The sequence below is a fragment of the Halichondria panicea genome, chromosome 17 (assembly GCF_963675165.1).
Source record: "Halichondria panicea chromosome 17, odHalPani1.1, whole genome shotgun sequence".
In the NCBI taxonomy this organism is placed as follows: domain Eukaryota; kingdom Metazoa; phylum Porifera; class Demospongiae; order Suberitida; family Halichondriidae; genus Halichondria; species Halichondria panicea.
This window is the reverse complement of record NC_087393.1, coordinates 1425031-1446625: the sequence shown is the minus strand read 5'-3', so window position 1 is coordinate 1446625 and position 21595 is coordinate 1425031. Positions and strand designations below refer to the sequence as shown.

At 40.3% G+C, this 21595-nt stretch overlaps 2 protein-coding genes, 1 long non-coding RNA gene and 1 pseudogene across 8 annotated transcripts; 1 reads left to right on the top strand and 3 right to left on the bottom strand.

Moving 5' to 3' along the window:
• Positions 1-705: 705 nt before the first annotated feature.
• Positions 706-5298, bottom strand: LOC135350874 (E3 ubiquitin-protein ligase TRIM71-like). 6 transcript variants are annotated; one of them, XM_064549724.1, is made up of 3 exons: positions 5151-5204; positions 3278-3407; positions 706-3134 (listed from the first exon to the last, which is right to left on the bottom strand). In XM_064549724.1, the coding sequence occupies exon 3, from the start codon at positions 3088-3090 to the stop codon at positions 919-921; it is 2172 nt and encodes a 723-aa protein (XP_064405794.1). In that variant the 5' UTR covers positions 3091-3134; positions 3278-3407; positions 5151-5204; the 3' UTR covers positions 706-918. The 6 variants fall into 6 exon arrangements, with proteins under 6 accessions (XP_064405794.1, XP_064405793.1, XP_064405792.1 ...); XM_064549723.1 differs by having other exon boundaries at positions 5076-5187; XM_064549722.1 differs by lacking the exon at positions 3278-3407 and having other exon boundaries at positions 5151-5298.
• LOC135350891 (uncharacterized) lies at positions 5125-19879 on the top strand. Its single transcript, XR_010399321.1, has 6 exons — positions 5125-5264; positions 5428-5844; positions 5991-6158; positions 10120-10231; positions 16301-16448; positions 19839-19879. It is a non-coding gene; the product is annotated as an uncharacterized LOC135350891 (long non-coding RNA).
• Positions 6379-8233, bottom strand: LOC135350889 (E3 ubiquitin-protein ligase TRIM71-like; annotated as a pseudogene).
• Positions 12619-15315, bottom strand: LOC135350871 (tripartite motif-containing protein 2-like). Its single transcript, XM_064549718.1, has 2 exons — positions 15184-15315; positions 12619-14940 (listed from the first exon to the last, which is right to left on the bottom strand). Exon 2 carries the CDS (start codon positions 14923-14925, stop codon positions 12712-12714), a length of 2214 nt encoding a protein of 737 aa, XP_064405788.1. The 5' UTR covers positions 14926-14940; positions 15184-15315; the 3' UTR covers positions 12619-12711.
• Positions 19880-21595: the final 1716 nt, after the last annotated feature.

Genomic DNA, 21595 nt, shown 5'->3' with positions numbered 1-21595 from the left:
ATGGTGCTGCTTTAACGCATGCTGTGTACATGAACATTGCACATGTATAGTAGCATCAGCTCTACGCGTATCATGCACTCCTAATGTTATGTACTTCCTCTTTCCCAACAGCTTTGCTTCAACCAAGACTGAGCATAATTATTTTTGAGATCCACTACAAATACATAAGACATACGTTGCCTAGCAACCCACGGTGTGTGTCCATCCTGTATATTACTCGCAGTCCAAGAGGGGTTTTGTGTGACGGCTTAACGGGGTCAGAGGATGGTGTTGTATTGAGGGTGTGGCCTCTGTACTTATCAGCACAACTCATGAAAGGAAGGTCAGGATTGTTGCTGACATCTAACAGCTACCCGTATACGTAACCGTCGTATACTGGGTTGAGAATGCTAGGCTCTTTTCGATTGAAAATTGCTATTTTTCGCAATCACAAATAAAAGACACGCGAAGAGTGACTGACCATGCTAGTAGAAACGCAATAGGGATTGTGCAGAATCATTCGCATATGATTGACTATTAAACCACGTCCGTAATCGATATAATTATACGATAATTTATCAAACTAGATAGCTTTCTTAATACTGCAATAGCACTAATAAAGGCATTAGAGAGCTTACATAATTGACATTGGCTCCTTAGTAATAATTATATATTATTATACTACCGTAATTAATTTTACATACATGCGCATTGTGATTTGCAGTGCCCAAAAATTTAGAACCGATACATTTACAATTACGTATAATACATTTAACTTATTCTTAACTGTCAATTGTTACTGTAATAATAATTAAATATACGATACGTGCTGGTATACTCTATTAATTAACATGTATTGTAATTATTCTGCTAACAATTAACCTTGTGAATATAATGATGTTCTTGTTGTGAGTTTTCTTGTTGTGAGTTTGATTGCGATTAAAATACTTGAAGTCGTTCATTTCCTCGATCTGCAACTACAATGTTTCCGTAATCGTCGATAGCTATTCCAGTTGGATCATTGAATTGTCCTCCTTTCTTCCCCTTATTGCCAAAAGAACAAATGAACTCTCCATTTGTTTTGAATACCGAGATACGATGTCCGTACATCTCAACAACATACACCGTGTCTGTATTGCTGACAGCTATAGCGGCTGGGTTACTTAATTGTCCAGGACCACTACCGTATGTTCCAAATGTTCTCGGCAACTTTCCGTTCTTTTGAAACACCTTCACAGTGTGGCTAGCCCAATTAACTACATACGCATTGCCAGTACGGTCAAATGATACATCGAGAGGGTTTTTAAATTCATTATCGCTGATGGTACTGTGGAACGTTAGGTCAGGGTTCAATACTTGAATTCGATTGTTATACTGGTCACCAACATATATCTTGTCATTAGTTTTGTCGTAGCCTATTCCGCTTGGTTTGTTGAACTGAAGCCTCTGGTCACCTTTAGTGCCCACTTCTTTGAGAAAATCTCCATTGGCGGTAAATTTTCTAATTTTGTTATTATCCCGATCACTGATGTAGATATTATCATCTTTGTCAACAGCCACTCCCACTGGAGCCTTACCTCGTGAATCAAATGCTTGAATCTGTTCATAGAGGCCATTGTAGATTAGTATTTGACCACTACCACGCTCTGCTACAATCACATGACAGCTGTTACTAATAGCGACACCCGATGGTCTCTTCAAATTGCTAATCACTCTGCTTGGTGCTCCCAGTGTGTGTGGCTGAGACATGGCTACCACAGTGAATGGACTACCTTTGACGTGTTCGCCATTGATGGTCAGGTCCAATTTGTGTTTACCTCTGTTTGTGGGTGTGTAGGTGATTTCGTACTTATTATCTCTCCTGATAATCTCACATTTGATCGGGGTCTGGGTGACTGCTGCAACTACCTCAACGTTTTGATACTCCTTCTTGAGTTGAAGTTCGAATTCCATTGCCATGTTTACTTCTACACCGGCTAAGTTTTCCCCTTTTAGACTATAACGTATCTTATCATCACGTATTCTTAAATAGGATTTGCATGACTTCTTTAGTTGTTCTTTTCCATTTGTAATCAATTTCATTTTGGTATCTATTTCCGGTTGAATAGTGTCTTGGTCGAATTCAGTCAATATCTGTTCAATTCTCTTGAGTGCAGGAGCTTTCATTTCCAGTACTTCGCATTCTGTGCCTGTTTCAAAAGCCACTTCAGCATACTCGAGACAGCTGGCCAGTTTCACCTGAGTGATCTCCACCTGGTCCTTTTGTGTGGCCAGGTCTTTTAACTTCTGCTGAGTCATCATTTCCAGCTCTCCCACAAGCTCAGTTCTTCGCTGATCCAACAGTAGATGCTGTTCATCAATCTCCTTGTGAATTTCGGCTTCAAGGGTGGCTCTTTGGTTGTGAATATATTTTGCAAGGGTATCAAAATCCTTCAGTGCTTGTTGGACTTTGTCTAGCTTCTCTTTGACAGGTTTAAGACTTGAGACAAAGTCTTCCTTGTGCCTTGGGAACACATCAGCCACTAGGTCGTAATTGTGGTCTTTATGCAGTCGGATGGTGCAGTCAGTGCAGATAAGCTCCTTGCAAGTGTCACAGTAAATCTTGAGTTGATTTCCATGTTTCCCACAAGTGGGGATCGTTTTCTTGGCTGTGCTAATGTTTGTGGCCTGTTCTTGAAATTCCTGGCGGCTCACTATCTGATGAGACCTTGTCAGTTTCAGCGCTTGATGGGCTGCTTGGCAATTATTGCACAAGAAATCTCTACAATCTCGGCAGTATCCGGTTGCTTTCCTCTCCTCGCAATTACCACATTGGGTCTTGCTTGATTCTGCAGCTTTATCGAATGCATCTCGTATCTCAAACAAGTGGTCGACGTGGAAGTCTGATTGCAGTCCAGCCACTCCCTTCTCTGACAATGGGACAATGTGTCGACATGTGGGACAAGTGAGGGAGCGTCCATCCTTGGTCACTAGTTTCTCTAGACATGGGGACTTGCAAAATACGTGATAGCATGGCAAGAGTTTTGGTTGCTTAAAAGTATCGAGGCAAATCAAGCATTCGAGTTTCGTGTCTAGTTTTTTAATCGCATCTTTCGTAACTTGTTTAGCCATTTCACCAACATCCGTACCAAATACAATTTTCTTCTTCTGTCTTTCTGTGTGTATGTATTGTTTCCATACAGCTGTTTATACTGTATTCAGCCTATTTTAAAAATAACATTGTATGTGGGCGGTTAATTAGTGTTAAACCATGCAGAGATACATGACAAGCCCTATTGTAATATAGATATAGGCTCACCAGAGGAGGTTAGTCACGTTTTTAAACCGCGGCGAAACATGCCATGCAAACAGTGTTAGGCCTCGAATTCGCCTTCAACCCGCTGAGTCAGCACTTTTGTCGCATTCCTAAGCTCTCTGTATTACATCTCCTGTTAATGAATCGTAGTAGTGTTGTAAACCTATCATTGCTATACCTGCTACATTAGGACAGGAGTCAAAAAATCAAGGAAAGTGCAGCAACAACTGGAAGTTTGTGATTAACTTAGTTTCTGGCTCATTCATTGCTTCTATACTACTCACTTTCTAGTGTGACTGGGTATTGATTGTTAGCATCATTTGCTACTAGTATAGAGTGCTACAATCGTTTGCAACCTTTTGGCTTTAGCTAGGATAGCTACTTTTCATGCTTTTTCCTGTAGGTTTCCGTAAATCTTTTCTTTTTTCTCCGTGCACGCACATTCCTCCGTTGAAATGTGACCAACCTCGTCTGTAGGCTCACAATGGTAAGCAATTTTAGTCTAGTCTACATGACATTGTAAATAAGTCTACATGTAGCCTCTACACAGGCTCTCCTTTTTCTGGTCTTTATCACAATCGTTCAATAACTGTATTAATCGGTCAATAAGATAAAATACGGTATTAATTGGAGGAATAAAGAAGAAAAGAGGTAGAGTTAGGAAAAAGGAGAGCCTGTATCGGGAAGTCGCATGAAAATAATGGTGAAAATGAGCGTGGGCATGCTGTGCTAGAGATGTTGGACTGCCCACGTAGAGATCTATAACTAATAATACCATGGCTGGACATGGACTTGAAACTGGAAGTTTGCAAGCTGTTTATACAAGCTAGCTAGCTAGATCTACTAGTCTAGATCGTGTATTTAGATTCTAATATCTAAATGCTAGATCTAAACTAATACATGTAGCTTAGTCATCATTATCATCTAGCAGGTAGATATACTGTCACCATGCAGAACTGGCCACGCTGGTTCCCTGACTTGCAGTGCAGTAGCTTGGTACCTTGGGCAGTGTCTCAGTACAGTCTTATTAATTAACTCTGAATGCGTGGGAATACCTTACGTTACGATTGTGGGCTAAATATCGCCCACGTTCATAAAAATTCCTGTGGATCACGCGATTTCCCAAATCAGGCCTTACTTTTTCTTAACTGTATACGCCCATTTCTTTCTTCGCTGCCTCATTCTTTTTTGTTTATGGATGAACAATTACAACAGCAAGAAAAAGTAATGCACCTATCAATGTCAGTCCCCACTACCCCCCCCCCGCAGGACATAGTGGGGACATAATGGGGTTATAATTCAGCAAGTAACACTGAGGTGCGGGATATGGTGGGGAATTTGACTTCCTCAATATACAAACTTGTAATAGTAATATCCAGAAAAATGTAGCACATGATGCATGCACGTGTGTATCAAATCCCGGGGTTGTTAAGTGGGGGTGGTATGAGAGGGGAAGTGGGTATTTGATTTCAACCAGTCCCCCAGGTTAATTGCAAATCAAATCCCACTAAACCCTGACATCCCCCCCCCCGCATGGGGGTAGTAGGGACTGAAATTGATAGGTGCATAAGGCCTGGGAACGAGGCTATAGTCTATACATGTATAATTATAGCCAGAAAATGTCATGCGAAACCCTTGTCTCATGAATCAGCCACCCTTCCATGGGAGAGGACTCCTATCCCATAGAAGGTTAAGGGCGGCTGATTCATGAGACTAGTGCAAAACCCTTTTTGGCATAATTATGATCAATTCATGTATTCATGCGCTCCTGATGTTATTTAGTATCAAAATGTTAACTCACATTAAAAGTTTCTCTTAGCTTTACAATACACTCTACAATTTAGGGTATACAGTTGTAGACTCTATCATGACTCACTCAGTCTCTGTCCACTATATAGTATATTTCCAAGCAGATTCTGATTTCCAAGAGTTGTGATTTGCCATGAATGTCATGTGATACTGCTATGAATATCGAATGTGGTTGAGATAGGTAATGAATATTGTTGTGTCACTACCCACTCTTACTCTGTTTACATCCATCCACCTATATACACACTTAATACACACATCCATCCACCTACACACACACACACACACACACACACACACACACACACACACACACACACACACACACACACACACACACACAGAACATGATGGACTGGCCTGTGCAGTGGATGTCAGTGAAAATGGGTCAGAATACTTGGAACTACTGCAGTACAGTATGCAACCACTGAGCTAGTAGCTATATTACCATTAGCCTCATTCCCAAGCCGTATAAACACTGCTCTATATTAAATTGGCCTAGGAAAGAGGGTGTTATAGTCACTGATCAGTTCGCACTTCAGTCCTTGATGATCACTTAGTATACAGTAGATACAAGTAAGTACAGAACAAAGTCTTACAAATTAGTGATAACGTCTTTTTTGGATGCTTTGGGCAGTAAAAAGCAGTTTTCTCGGACACTCTTGATACATGATTCACCCACACACAGAACGCGATGGATCAGTCGGTAGTAGAAAAATCAGTGAAGAAGAGCTCGGGCTCAGAATACTGGCTGGAACACTGTAAGTAATTTTGCCAATTGTTATTTCCTTCGTCTCCGGGCTTTTGCACTCAGAGGCGCAATATCAGGAACCTCATAATAACCTCGTATATTTTCATTATATCTGAACACTGACCTGAATGAATTATACATGCTTTCCCATACAAGGCAACATAGGGCTCCTAGATGTCAATGACAGTAGAAGCAGCGCTACTCCATTCTGATAAGGTCCCATCGAGAGGCCGGGTATATGAGTGTCACGGGAAGTGAGGTGACTGAGGTCTGTCTAGTCTTGTGCTCCCTGGACCACACCATCTGGGATATCAGGTCTAACAGGTAGGTGGGTGGTGTTTCTTTGGTGCACTATGTTCAAGGTGCACACACCATTATTTTTTTATCACAGTAGATCTAGATAACATATAGAAAGTTATTTTCTCTTTTTCGTGAGCTTAGAGCATGATTTGTATCTGTAGTGGGACCCTTTTTAACGGCCACCCTAAAGCCTTGAAGAAAAATCCAAGACTTATTGCATGCAGTGGGTGCATGTAGTTCTGACGTCACGTTTTGATAGCCGCCATTTTGGGGTACACATGCATGCGAGGTTCTCAGATATCAAATGAATATAATAAAAACACCCCTCAATAAAGGACATGCATGCACCTCTGCATGTGTAATGGACACAATTTTATTCCCCTATGCATGCATGCATGTCTTTTGTATAGGAGTTCCACTGTTATTTTGGTTTGCATTCATACGTGCAACATTGACTTTGGCTACCCCAAATGGTTTCTTTTCTTTTCTGTACAATTATTATTACATCACACAACAACAGTTTGTCTAGTCTAGTATACTTTCAGATATCCATAATTTCGATCTGAAACTATAAGTTGATCATTGTGGTCGGTCACCAATCCGTAAATATCTTCAAATCGTTCTTCTATATCGATAGCTGTTATATATTCTCCTTGGGTATTGAAGATATTCACGTACTTCTTGCCTTCTTCGCTCACAAATACTGTATCATTACTGTCTATAGCAATTGACAGTGGATGATATAACGTTTCATCATTAGCTTTGTTGCTAAATGCGCTAAGAAATTCTCCCTCTGTTGTAAAGACCTGTACACGGCTGTTGCCCCAGTCTGTCACATACAAGTTGTTCGCACTATCAAAAGCACAACCTGCGGGATTTGTAAATTGTCCATTTTGTTCTCCTTGTGTTCCGAAAGCCCTTATAAATTCCAGCTCTGTTGACAACACTTGTATTCTGTGGTTGCCTTGATCAGCAACATACAGATTGTTATCTACGTGGTTATAGCATATGTCAACAGCCGATTGAAATTCCAATGCTTGATTCCCTGTGTTTCCAACTGCTTTCACAAACTGCCCTCCTCGTTTAAACTTCTGAATACGATTATTTCCATAATCAGACACATAAATGTTGTCATGTTTATCGACAGTTACTCCGTATGCATCTGATAGTTGTCCATTCTCTATACGTGTACCGAATGTACGTATTTTCTCTCCAGTTGGTTTCAGCACAGATATTTGAGGTTCCATTTTTATTCACAACAATCATCTCTCCCGTGCTGTTGATAGCTACTCCTCTCACTTTGTCTAATTTTCTCACAACCTGGACTTGTTTGGATGAGGGAAGAACTACAATTGGAAAGGGTTTGTCTTGAAATTGGTGCCCGTTGACAGTGATATGCAGCATATGTTTCCCTCTTTTTATGGGTCGATAAATAATATTATACTGTCCATTTCGTTGCTTGATTATTTTGTGTGTGTTAACTGGCTCGTTTCGGGTGTCGGAGTGTATAAGATTGGCTTCAAGTTTGAGCTTGCCTTCAAATATTCCGTTTTGTTCCTTTTTGGCTTGAAATACTATCGTTTGTTCTTCTCCAGTCACTATGTACATGGGATTTTTTACCCCTTCTGAGATACGACAGTTTTTGAGACTTACAGGTCCTCCTTTTCGAATTTCCAAAAACTCTCTACAGTTTTGTTGACATTCGTTCTTTCCATCAGTGACCAGTTCGATATCGGCTCTAGTGTCTGTAATCACCTCTGGGAGATAATCAGTAACTGCTTCTTCGATTTGTCGTAAGAGAGTTTCTTTCTTTGTGAGCACTTCACCCTCAGGGCCTGTTTCAAGGACACTACTTGTGTTTTCCAGACAGCCAACAATGTTCGCCTTGCTCAGCTCCACCTGGTCCCTCTTTGTGGCCAGGTCCTTTAGTTTCTGCTGAGTCATCATTTCTAGCTCTCCCACAAGCTCTGTCCTGCGCTGATCTAACAGTTAATGTTACTCGTCAATCTCTTTGTGTATGTTGGCTTCAAGGGTGGCTCTTTGGTCTCGGATTTCTTTTACCACGTTAGCGATTGATTGAAGCATTTTATGTGCGTTTTCTATCTTCTGTTCGAGCGGTTCTAGAGCTAGCAATATGTCTTTTTTGTGATAGGGAAAAACATCACTGATCAGTTCACACTTATGTCCTTGATGATCACTTAGTATACAGTAGATACAAGAAAGTACAGAGCAAGTCTCACAGATTAGTGATAGCGTCTTTGTTGGATGCTTTGGGCAGTAAGAAGCAGTTTTCTCGGACACTGGAATAGTCCCCTCAAACTTCTCAAGAGAAATGATTTTGTGGGATTTGGTTAGTTTCAGTTTCGAATGAATACCTTGGCAATCATCACACACAAGGTTCTTGCAGTCACAGCAGTACCCTGTTGCTTTCCCGTCTTCACAGTTCTCACAGTTAGTATTGCCAGCTTTATCAAATGCATCTCGTATCTCAAACAAGTGGTCGATGTGAAAGTCTGATTGCAGTCCAGCCACTCCCCTCTCTGACAGTGGGACGATGTGTCGACAGGTGGGACAAGTGAGGGAGCGTCCATCCTTGGTCACTAGTTTCTCTAGACATGGTGACTTGCAAAATACGTGATAGCATGGCAAGAGTTTCGGTTGCTTGAAAGTATCAAGGCAAATCGAGCATTCGAGTTTTGTGTCCAGTTTCTTAATCACATCTTTTGTCATTTGTTCAGCCATTCTTCCTGTGTATGTACATGTATGTACCGTAATACCTCGATTTAAAGCGACACTTTTTAATAATTACGAAGCCAGAGGTCGCTTCTTTTAGAGGTTGAAAAATTATATTGAAGTCCTGGTGTCACATATTTAGACGGTCGCATCTAACTTTACAGAGTCTATTTGCCTCGATTTTAGGCCGCTTAAAAACACTGATTTTCCAATGGGCTACAACCGAGGCTAGGGAGTGGCTAGATTTACCTCTATTTAGAACGCGACATTAAAACATAATTGTCAACGAAGCTGTCGCTATTTTTAGAGGTCAGAAAATTGCTGAAGCTCCTGGGTGTCGCATATTTGGAGGGTCGCCTTAAATCGAGGTCTTACGGTATTGACTATGTACATACATACCTGCGCCTACGTATCTACATGTAAAAACTTATGGTTATATCGTTTCTGTCTAATGAAACTCACACTGAATTGTTCCTCTTAGCTTCACAGCACTGCCACACTCTACAATGAAGATCTGTTTCTATAAATTAATGTTTAATTATTAATTAATAGAGAATCATAGGAATCAATAGCTCAAGGGCGTGGGGACAAAGCTACATCACATGATGCTATAGTAAATATTGTGGTTATTCATTAAACATTAAACAATGCAATGAATATTGTCGTGGTTATACAATTTCACATGGGGACCGACTGTATATGGTCGTCATGCAGTGCAGTGGAAATCTGAATAATATTGGCTGGAACCACTGAACCACTGCAGTACTAGTATGGCAATTAATATTCTTATGCTACATCACATGGATTCTCTATGGCAATGCAATTAATATTCTTCCACTCGACGCAATATTAGCATAATAACCTTAGATTTACTTATGTGGTAGGATATAGTTGATGTAAACTACACTTTGGAGTGGCGCTTTTAGAATCGCAAGAATTGTGTTCAATCCGAGCTGGCGCTTATGCGCTACAGCGCTACAGCTAGTGCAGTGGTACATAGGTGAATCTAGTGTAGTTACAGCTCAAATGCATGAACATAATAATTGTTATAATTATATAGGCCAAAAAGTATAGGCGACTTGCCTTTGCATACCTTTTAAAAACGTGTACATTGACCGTTAGCGCTTTTTAGCACCTAAAAAATTGCGTTCACAGTCTGAGTTGGCGCTTAAATTACGGCAGTGCTGTAACTACGGTATATAACCTGAACATGAATCAAGCATGTACACAAATTCAATCATCTCTCCCATAGGGCAACATAGGGCTTCTGGAGCCAGTCTGATGGGACCCATCGATGTCTGGTCTTGTGCTACCTCAGTCCTGGACCAAGTGTCTGGGACAGTAGGTCTATAGTGAACAGTTAGGTGGGTGGTGTCTGTGGCTATCTGTGCTGAGAACTACATATATGCAACTACCGTATTACTAGAATGTTTTGCGAGTATCAAACATATGCGAAGTTTGCGAGGGTTGATCAATTTGCAATAATAAAATCGCAAAACCTATAAAGTAGTACCGTATTTACCACACGATCCTTGCAGTTAAATCGCAAAGTCAATTTTTATGCTGTGATTTGGCTCATTCGCAAGGTTTTTCACTTCCAAAAATACAGTCACCAATTTGCAGTACATGCATGTACGTGTAGAAGCTCTTTTACATGTGTTAATTAATGTTAAATGCTCCTCTTTTCCCACCAACTTTTTTCAACCATATTTTCCATCTCTCAAGATAATAATTATAATATATATGGCATAGCGAACCAGGGGGTATAGCCATCCTGTCACTGGAGGTCCATCAGTCAGTACAATAGAAGTCAATGAAGATGGGCTGGAGTACTGGCTAGAATCATGTTAGTCTGCTTAGTTGAAGCAATATAGATGTTGCTTTCGCTGTTTTACTATACACGTAGACATAATGCTTATAATAACAGATTGTTCATTTATTATTTTTACACCTGAACCTGAAAAGCACGAAGCACATAAAAGAGTGTAAAAAAATGTTTTTGTTTCAACATGCAGCCACAAGACTGAACATAATTTTGAGGCTCACTACAAATCCATCCTGTTTGTCAATACATGTGTGTTTCAGAGGACAGGGTGCATGTTGAGGGTGTGGCCTCTGGACTTCTCAGCACGGCTCATAAATAAAACTACTACTAGGGCTTTAAAAACGCAACAAATGCCACCTCTGTGTATAATGGTGTTCCCCAATAAGGGGTTCCACTGTATTTTGGTTTGCATACGTAGTTTAATTGATTGACTGCATGGAAACGCTTATCAGTGATGTTCTGTACGGTAATCTGTTCAGTCATTCACAATTCCTTGCTCAGAATAATCTGTCTGGATAGCAATCTGAATGCAATGTGTGCATGTGGATTCTGTACACTTATTGTTGCTTACCTCTAGGACTGCATGTAAAGTGAAAAATTGATTAGGAATGTGGTTAGGCCACAACAAGAGGTAGTTCTGTTTCTGGTCAAGTTGCTTCCCTGATTACGTGAGGCCAGGAGGGACAACAGCAACTGAGCCACACATACTGTTTGCAGTGTCATCACTTTTTTTATTTTTCACAGTTTGTCTTTAAAAACGGTTTACAACACAATAATAAATAACATATAATTTATACAGGAAGAGGTATTTTAGGCTTTGGCAACCAGAACATTGAACTGAGAATTGTCTCCATATCAAACACCTATATAATTATGTCATTGCACTAGCTTGAGCCATTGTTTCGCGTTTTTTGTTGGTGGCTGCAGAACACGAAAATTAAAACCCGCGAAAGGCTTTGTTTACGCATGCGAGATAGTGAAATTTACTACCTGCGAAATTTTCCAAATACCGGTAAGACAGAATATTGAATTGCACGAAAATTTACACCCTCGAAATGTTCTACCCATACGGTAGTTCTGTTTCTGGTCCATCCGCCGCTCAATTCTGTTTTTTCAGCAACACACCTAATGCGCATGCGCAAACCACACCACTCACTTTAGGTTGAGTGGGTGTTGCAATAATTATTGCAACACCCACTCAACCTAAAGTGAATTTCGAGGGTGTACATTTTCGTGCAATTCAATATTCTGTCTTACCGATATTTGGAAAATTTCGCGGGTAGTAAATTTCACTATCTCGCATGCGTAAACAAAGCCTTTCGCGGGTTTTAATTTTCGTGTTCTGCAGCCACCCACAAAAAACGCGAAATTAAAAACACCTCGAAATTTTCTACCCATACGGTACCTCTTGTTGTGGCCTAGCCTCGATTCAAGGCCGACGTATTTTAATCGGCCTGGAATCGAGGCTAGTTGTGGCCTAGCCTCGATCCCAGCCCCTCTCACACTAGTCACTAGTCTAGGTCGTAAATGTTGTAAGTAGCTGTGTTATTCTGCTGTGATTTGTGCAATGACATCATTGTAAAATATACAATGTACTGACTGATATCTCAAGAATCTTGGGGCAACTGACGCATGCGCAGACAGTGTATACCAGGCCGTCTTTCTCAACTGAGAGCGGCCTGGAATTGAGGCTATAGTTGTGGCCTTACGTTACTATAATAGGCTTATATACGTGCTGTTACGGTTCGCATCAATAGCTACATGTACATTATTTTGCTTCGCCTTAATTTTGTGAATGATCACTGCAGGTATACGTAATACGTATAGATATAAACCATGCAGTATATACACGTATATATGCTCAGCTGTTTATTGCATATGCACTGTACAAACATGTACGTACAGATCAGATAATTATAATACTGCTGCCCAAAAATAAACACTCATGTCCTTTGCTTAGATTACATAATTGCAATGTAACCATGTATATACATTCTATCGGTAAACACAACATTTTGTCTAATACACTTTCAGATATCCATAGCTTCGGTCTGAAACTATGAGTTGATCATTTTGGTTGGTCACCAATCCGTAAATATTTCCAAATTGTTCTTCTATATCGATAGCTGTTATATATTCTCCTTGGGTGTTGAAGATATTCACGTACTTCTTGCCTTCTTCGCTCACAAATACTGTATCATTACTGTCTATAGCAATTGACAGTGGATGATATAACGTTACATTATTAGCTTTGTTGCTAAATGCGCTAAGAAATTCTCCCTCTGTGGTGAAGACCTGTACACGGCTGTTGTCCCATTCTGTCACATACAAGTTGTTCGCACTATCAAAAGCACAGCTTATGGGATGTTTGAGCTGCCCATATTGTGCTCCTTGTGTTCCGAAAGTGCTTACAAATTGCAGCTCCGTTGACAACACTTGTATTCGGTGGTTGTTTTGATCAACAACATACAGATTGTTATCTACGTGGTTATAGCATATGTCAACAGCCGATTGAAATTCCAATGCTTGATTTCCTGTGTTTCCAACTGCTTTCACAAACTGCCCTCCTCGTTTAAACTTCTGAATACGATTATTTCCATAATCAGACACATAAATGTTGTCATGTTTATCGACAGTTACTCCGTATGCATTTGATAGTTGTCCATTCTCTATACCTTGTGTACCGAATGTACGTATTTTCTCTCCAGTCGGTTTCAGCACAGATATTTGAGTTCCATTTTTATTCACAACGATCATCTCTCCCGTGCTGTTGATAGCTACTCCTCTCACTTTGTCTAATTTTCTCACAACCTGGACTTGTTTGGATGAGGGAAGAACTACAATTGGAAAGGGTTTGTCTTGAAATTGGTGCCCGTTGACAGTAAGATATAGCATATGCTTCCCTCTTTTCACAGGTCGATAAATAATATAATACTGTCCATTTTGTTGCTTGATTATTTCGTGTCTGTTAACTGGCTCGTTTTGGGTGTCAGAGTGTATAACATTGGCTTCAAGTCGGAGCTTGCCTTCAAATATTTCATTTTGTTCATTTTTGGCTTGAAATACTATCGTTTGTTCTTCTCCAGTCACTATGTACATGGGATTTTTTACCCCTTCTGAGATACGACAGTTTTTGAGACTTACAGGTCCTCCTTTTCGAATTTCCAGAAACTCTCGACAGTTTTGTTGACACTTTTCCTTTCCATCAGTGACCAGTTCGATATCAGCTCTTGTCTCTACAATCACCTCTGGGAGATAATCAGTAACTGCTTCTTCGATTTGACGTAAGAGGGTTTCCTTCTTTGTGAGAACTTCACCCTTAGGGCCTGTTTCAAGGACACTACTTGTGTTGTCTAGACAACCAACAATGTTCGCCTTGCTCAGCTCCACCTGGTCCTTCTTTGTGGCCAGGTCCTTTAGTTTCTGCTGAGTCATCATCTCTAGCTCTCCTACAAGTTCTATTTTGCGCTGATCTAACAGTTGATGTTGCTCGTCAATCTCTCTGTGTATGTTTGCTTCAACGGTGACCCTTTGGTTTTGAATTTCTTTGACTGCAGTATTGATTGATAGGAGAATTGTCTGTGCATTTCCTATCTTCTGTTTGAGCGGTTCTAAAGCCAGCACTATGTCTTTTTTGTGGTGGGGGAAAACATCACTGATCAGTTCGTAATTGTGCCCTTGATGATCACTTCGTGCACAGTAGATACAAGTAAGTACAGAGCAAGTTTCACAAATTAGTGATAGCGTCTTTGTTGGATGCTTTGGGCAATAAGAAGCAGTTTTCTCGGACACTGGAATAGTCCCCTCAAACTTCTCAAGAGAAATGATTTTGTGGGATTTTGTTAGTTTCAGTCTCGAATGAATACCTTGGCAATCATCACACACAAGGTTCTTGCAGTCACAGCAGTACCCTGTTGCTTTCTCGTCTTCACAGTTCTCACAGTTAGTATTGCCAGCTTTATCGAATGCATCTCGTATCTCAAACAAGTGGTCGATGTGGAAGTCTGATTGCAGTCCAGCCACTCCCCTTTCTGACAGTGGGACGATGTGTCGACAAGTGGGACAAGTGAGGGAGCGTCCATCCTTGGTTGCTAGTTTCTCCAGACACGGGGACGTGCAAAATACGTGATAGCATGGTAAGAGTTTTGGTTGCTTGAAAGTGTCAAGGCAAATCGAACATTCGAGTTTCGTGTCCAGTTTCTTGATTGCATCTTTTGTCATTTGTTTGTCCATTCTTCGTATGCTCTCCTGTGTTTGTGTGTGTATGTATTTCAAAACTCGTACGTATCTAGAGTAATAACTCTGTACAGTTTTGTGAAACTCTCTGGTATATGTATAAGCACACAGGACAGCCATGCTGTTGCCTGAACTGTTGTGTAAATATTAAATGGTCATGTTCTAGACATAATTATCAGTTATGTACGTGTAGACTAGCTCTACATGTACTTGATGTACTAGAAATGTATCATTTCTCAATCGATTGAAACTCACATTAAATGTTCCTCTTAGCTTTACAGCACACTCTACAATGTTGATCTGTTTCTAGTTGTCAGTGATTTTATAATAGCAGCTAGAAGAAATCAAACAAGTGGACAGCCTGCTGTGCATATCATGTCATGTGATGTAGCCCTGACTCCACACCCACTTCCTCTGCAATGAGTAATTGCAGGTGCATGGCCAAAAAGCAGATTTCATCCACTGCATTTAATTTCACACAGTGCAACAATGCCATACACCGTATAGTGGGAAATTTTTGTGGGGTGCAAAATTTCGCTTTTTCGAAGAGAAGTTAATTAACGCCAAAATTAAAAGTGAGATAAACTCCCACGCACGTATTTCACATGCAAAGGTATTTGTGGGTGTGGTTTCCTGGCATTGAACCGCAAATATTTAAATATTTGTGACAGGGCCTAGGAAAACAACCCTTATGGAGCAAACTAATTAATTGCATTTTATTGTTTAATCAAATAAAGCAGTGCTTATAAGCTTCATAATGATTACAAGATCACCTTCCTAGCACCTTCCTACCCCAATATATCTTCGAGTGAATAGGCGGAGGTGTTGCCCTACCGTTTTGAGAAACTAAGGTTCAAAGTTCTATCTGCATGCAAGAACAGTAATAACGAAGTTCAATGGCTGCTCTGTAACGGCTATACAAAAGCAATTCAGGATTTAAAATTTTGTGAAAATGTAGAGAAGACATTGAAGTTGCTTCTTGTGAAATAAAACCAAAATCCAAGAATAGCTCAACATTTTTTGTTTTGCATGTACTGAAAATTATTAGTTTGCTCCATAAGGGTTGTTTTCCTATAGGCCCTGTCACATTTGCTGAGGGCTCTGCATGAAGAGCGAAAATGTGCACCCGTGAAAATTTCCTGCTATACGGTATTGCACTGCATGCATGTGTGTAAATGCAGTGGAAAAAGGAGATTTCGCATTACATACAGTGCAACATGCCATAATATTAATGGTTGCTATGGTAGTGATGCAACAACAGAGCACTGGATTGCTTTGATCTGCCCACTCACTGGGCAACAAGCATTTTTATAGATTTATCAGGAGCACCACTCCTGATAGCATATATACTCTTTCTTTTCACACCATGCAGTCACAAAACTCATAGTTTCCATCAAGCGAATATGGCCATCCTGTCACTGGCGGTCCATGAGGGGTTCTGTGTGACGGGGTCAGAGGATGGTGTGTTGAGGGTGTATATAGCTTCTGGACTTCTTAACACGCCGAAGTCATGGAAGCAGGTATATAAGGATTGTTGCATGCATGCATGTGCCTGTACCATTTTGGTATATATATTATATATATTATGTATACAAGTACAGCATAACAAAGCACTATAGCTATAACGTTCTCTGAGAGTGTATACAATTTCCAGCATGTTTTATCTGTCATAATTATAGTATTGGCCGGCTCCTATTGTCTTTCAGACATAGTTTGTAAATTTAGAAGATATAAATTTGGCAATTTGGTTCTATATATAGGTAGGATCATCGAATTAGTAATTCGCCAATGCTATAGGACTGTGCATGCCACAATCTGTCTCACGAAATCAGATGTGCACGATGATAATTATTGTCAAATTTCAACTTTGCAATGTGAAAAGTTCCTAGGATTGGCCGGGGAAAACACCAAAAAGTGTAGAAGTAAAAAATCCGGCGAGAGCATAACTCCAATCCGTTACAACGTCATTCACATGTATAATACATTTTTCTTAATATGTGGCGGCAGTGATGTATATAGTATACTAAGTTTTTCGAATGCAGGCATATACGTAGGTTGCAAACAAATTAACATTTTGAAAGGAAAGTGCATACAATAGTTAGGAATGCAATACTCACAATTAATTACCTATACGCGTTTGAAACCCAGTATACGGTATTCGAAAAGTTTACCAACAACATAAGATCAGAGAAGATAATACCTGTGTTGAAAATTGTGAATAGCTTCTGAACAAAATAATATTATTGTGTTCGTATATAATATAATTATGTACATGCATGTAAATATTGTTCTTAAAAACTTAAAGGCGTCTGTTATCTAGATCTGCAACTACAATGTTTCCATGACTGTCAATATATCTATTCCAGTTGGATAGTTGAATGGTCCTCCTCTTTTACCTATTTTGCCGGAGGAGCAAATGAACTCTCCATTTGTTTTGAATACCGAGATACGACTTCCTCTCATCTCAACAACATACACCGTGTCTGTATTGCTGACAGCTATAGCGGCTGGGTTAGTTAGTTGTCCTGGACCACTACCGTGTGCAGCAAATGTTCTCAACAACGTTCCATTACTTTGGAATACCTTCACATTATGACTAGCCCAGTTAGCTATGTATGTATGCATTGCCGATATGATCGAATGAAACATCAAGAGGATGATTAAATTCATTATCGCTGATGATACTGTGGAATGTGAGGTCAGGGTTCAACACTTGAACTCGATTGTTGTTCTTTTCACTGATATATATCTTGTTGTTGGTTTTGTTGTAGCCTATTCCTGTTGGTGAGCTGAACTGAAGCATCTGGTCACCTTTAGTGCCCACTTCTTTGAGAAAGTCTCTATTGGCGGTAAATTTTTGGACTTTATGGTCATTATAATCACTAACGTAGATATTATCATCTCTGTCAACAGCCACTCCCACTGGAGCCTTACATCGTGAATTAAATACTTGAATCTGTTTATAATTTTCATCATAGATCAGTATATTCACCTGCTACTATATTATTCGACGACAATCACACAATCGTTGCTATTGACAACGACACTCCAGGGTTTCTCCAAATTGCTAATCACTCTGCTTGATGCTCCCAGTGTGTGCGGCTGAGGCATGGCTACCACAGTGAATGGACTACCTCGGACGTGTATGCCATTGATGGTCAGGTCTATTTCGTGTTTACCTCTGTTTGTTGGTGTGTAGGTGATTTCGTACTTGTTTTTTCTCCTGATAATTTCGCAATTGACCGGAATCTGGGTGTGGCTGTGAGTGACTGCTGCAACTACCTCAATGTTCCGATATTCTCTCTTGAGTTGAAGTTCCAATTTCGCTGCCTTGTGTACCTCTGTGCTGGTCAAATTTTCCCCCTCTAAACTGCAACTGTCAATCATCTCATCATGAATTGCTAAACACTACTTGTAACATTTGTAAGGTTTCTATCCATGTTCAATTTCATTGTGATCTCTATTTCTGGTTGAAGTTTGTCTTGATCAAATTCAATTGTTAACTGTTCAATTCTCCTGAGTACAGGAGCTTTAATTTCCAGTACTTCGCATTCTGTGCCTGTTTCAAGCGCCCTCAGCATACTCGAGACAGCTGGCCAGTTTCACCTGAGTGATCTCCACCTGGTCTCTTTGTGCGGCTAGGCCTTTTAGCTTTTGCTGAGTCATCATTTCCAGCTCTCCCACAAGCTCTGCTTTACGCTGATCCAACAGTAGATGTTGCTCGTCAATTTCCTTATGAATTTCGGCTTCAAGGGTGGTTCTTTGGTCGTGAATATCTTTTGCAAGGGTATCTTCAGTGCTTGTTGGACTTTGTCTAGCTTCTCTTTGACAGGTTTGAGACTTGAAACAAACTCTTCCTTGTGCCTTGGGAACACATCAGCCACTAGATCGTAATCGTGCATGATCTTTATGTAGTCGGATGGTGCAGTCGTAGCAAATAAGCTCCTTGCAAGTTTCACAGTAGATGTTGAGTTGATTTCCATTATGTTTTTCCCACAAGTGGGGATTGTTTTCTTGTCGTTGATAATTTTTGCGGCTTCTTTTTGAAAGTCCCGAAGGTTCACTATCTGATGAGACCTTGTCAGTTTCAGCGCTTGATGAGCTGCTTGGCAATTATTGCACATGAAATCTCCACAATCTCGGCAGTATCCCGTTGCTTTCCTCTCCTCGCAATTACCACATTGGGTCTTGCTTAATTCTGCAGCTTTATCAAAAGCATCTCGTATCTCAAACAAGTTGTCAATGTGGAAGTCTAATTGCAGTCCAGCCACTCCCCTCTCTGACAGTGGGACGATGTGTCGACAGGTAGGACAAGTGAGGGAGCGTCCATCCTTGGTCACTAGTTTCTCCGGACACGGGGACTTGCAAAACACGGGATAGCATGGCAAGAGTTTCGGTTGCTTGAAAGTGTCAAGGCAAATCGAGCATTCGAGTTTTGCATTTAGTTTCTTAATAGCTTCTTTTATCATATTTTGTTCACCCATTCTTCGTAATAATTTCTCCCGTTTTTCTGTAACTGTATGTATGCGTTTATTGTCAATACGTGTGCAGCACAAATTTTAATGTAGATCCACGGATTTACATGTGTATACATTGATTTCCTGAAATGTATAGAAATGTGAAACACTTCTGAATCAGGGGTAATTTATCCAGTCATGTTATGTATCATCGTGCATATGCATGTTGTGACTATAATTATAGTGTTAGACTCACATTAAAGATTCCTCCTAGCTTTACAGCATAATACTACAATGGGGCAGTCAGTATACATACATTGTTGCCACCCTTTGCTTGTGAAAAGTTATCATCAAGTGATGGTATGTAGTGAATGTGGTAAAAATGATAAAGGCATTCAAATTGTTGTGGTTGTACCATTTATTTCACACGCACGCACGCACGCACGCACACAGAACGATGGACTGGTCAGTGTAGTGAATGTCAGTGAACAGTGTGATGGTGGGCTCAGAATACTAGCCAGCATGCATGCAATTACTCTTTGTAAATTACGTATTAAATTACTGGCGTAATGTTAGGGACCTGATGGTAATAACCATAGTCCTATGACTTCTATACATGTATATACAATGTCGATACTACACTCGTAGCGACGGCAGGTACATCCTGCATGTATACACCTGAATGCATGCATGAATGTATTTAATATAATTATTCAACCATCTCTCGCCATACAGGGCAACATAGGTCTCAGTAAAAGCAGCTATACTCCACTCTTGGTGAGGTCCCATCGAGAAGCCATACAGTGTATGAGTGTCACGGGCAGTGAGGTGGCTGAAATCTGTCTAGTCTCATGCTCCCTGGACCACACCACATCAGGGTCTGGGACAGCAGGTCTGGCAAACATGCACAACTCAATTGTCATTTACATGATTGGGGCCCAATGCCTCAATGCATGAGCATCATGCGCATGTGTAGCATTACGACCATTTGTGAAGCATAATTATATTATACGTGACAGGCTGTGGCCTTCGTCAAGCTATGATTTTCGCAATTTTCGCAATCTATATACCAATTAAGAGAAATAGATAGAGCAAAACTATACACAATGACATGTTTAGCTTGCATATACCTCGTTTCAGGCCCGCGTTGGAAACTCGAAGCTGTGAAATGGCAGCATTGAGAAAATGCCCCTTAAAGATTGCTCAATTGGAAGAAAATTATGTAATACATGCATGTAGTGACTATTTAGACAAAGCGCTCTGGTGTGAAGAGTTAATTTTGTTCATTTCAATCAGTATATAACGTAGATATTATAATCTTCGTCAACAGTCACTCCCACTGGAGCCTTATATATACCTTGTGAATCAAACTCTTTAATTTGTCAATCACTATTCGTCCACTACCATATTCACATGCATGACCTTTCGTTTGCTATTGACAGTGACACCCTATTGGGTCTCTCCAAATTGCTAAACACTGTGCATGCATGCTTGGTGCTCCAGCTGAGGCATGGCTACCACAGTGAATGCATGCATGGACTATATACCTTGGACGTGTGTGCCATTGATGGTCATGCAGGTTCATTGTGTATGTAGGACTGGTGATTTCGTTGTTATCTCTGCCACATTTGATCGGGATCTGGGTGTGGGTGCATGTGAGTGACTGCTGCAACTACCTCAATGTTTTGTTACTGTCTCTTGAGTTGGACTTCCAATTTCACTGCCTTGTTTACTTCTACACGGGTTCAGTTTTTCTGCCTTCAGAATGCAATTATCTCTGTGTATATAGGTGCATGTGAATTTAATTTCAGCACTTCACATTCTGTCACACAGAATTTTTGTGCCTGTTTAAATCCTCCCCCCTAGCCAGTTTCACCTGAGTGATCTCTATACCTGGTCCTTTTGTGCGGCTATATGCTCTCTGCTAACCGGCCTTCATAGAAAAGAAGAAAACTTCCCAAGTGAAGTGGGAAGTGCGGCCTGGGATCGAGGCTAGCTCTCTGCAGGCCTGATATTATATAGCGATAATTATTATACTGTAAAAGTTGTTATGAGGATCATAATTATATTTTGCGGAATGAAATAATCAATTAGAATTTTGTGGAAGATATAATATATAGCCCCTGGAAATATAGCTACACAGCAAAATTGAAAATAAAATTTCTATAATTTATTATATGTCACGCGCTTGACGAAGATGTACAACAGGC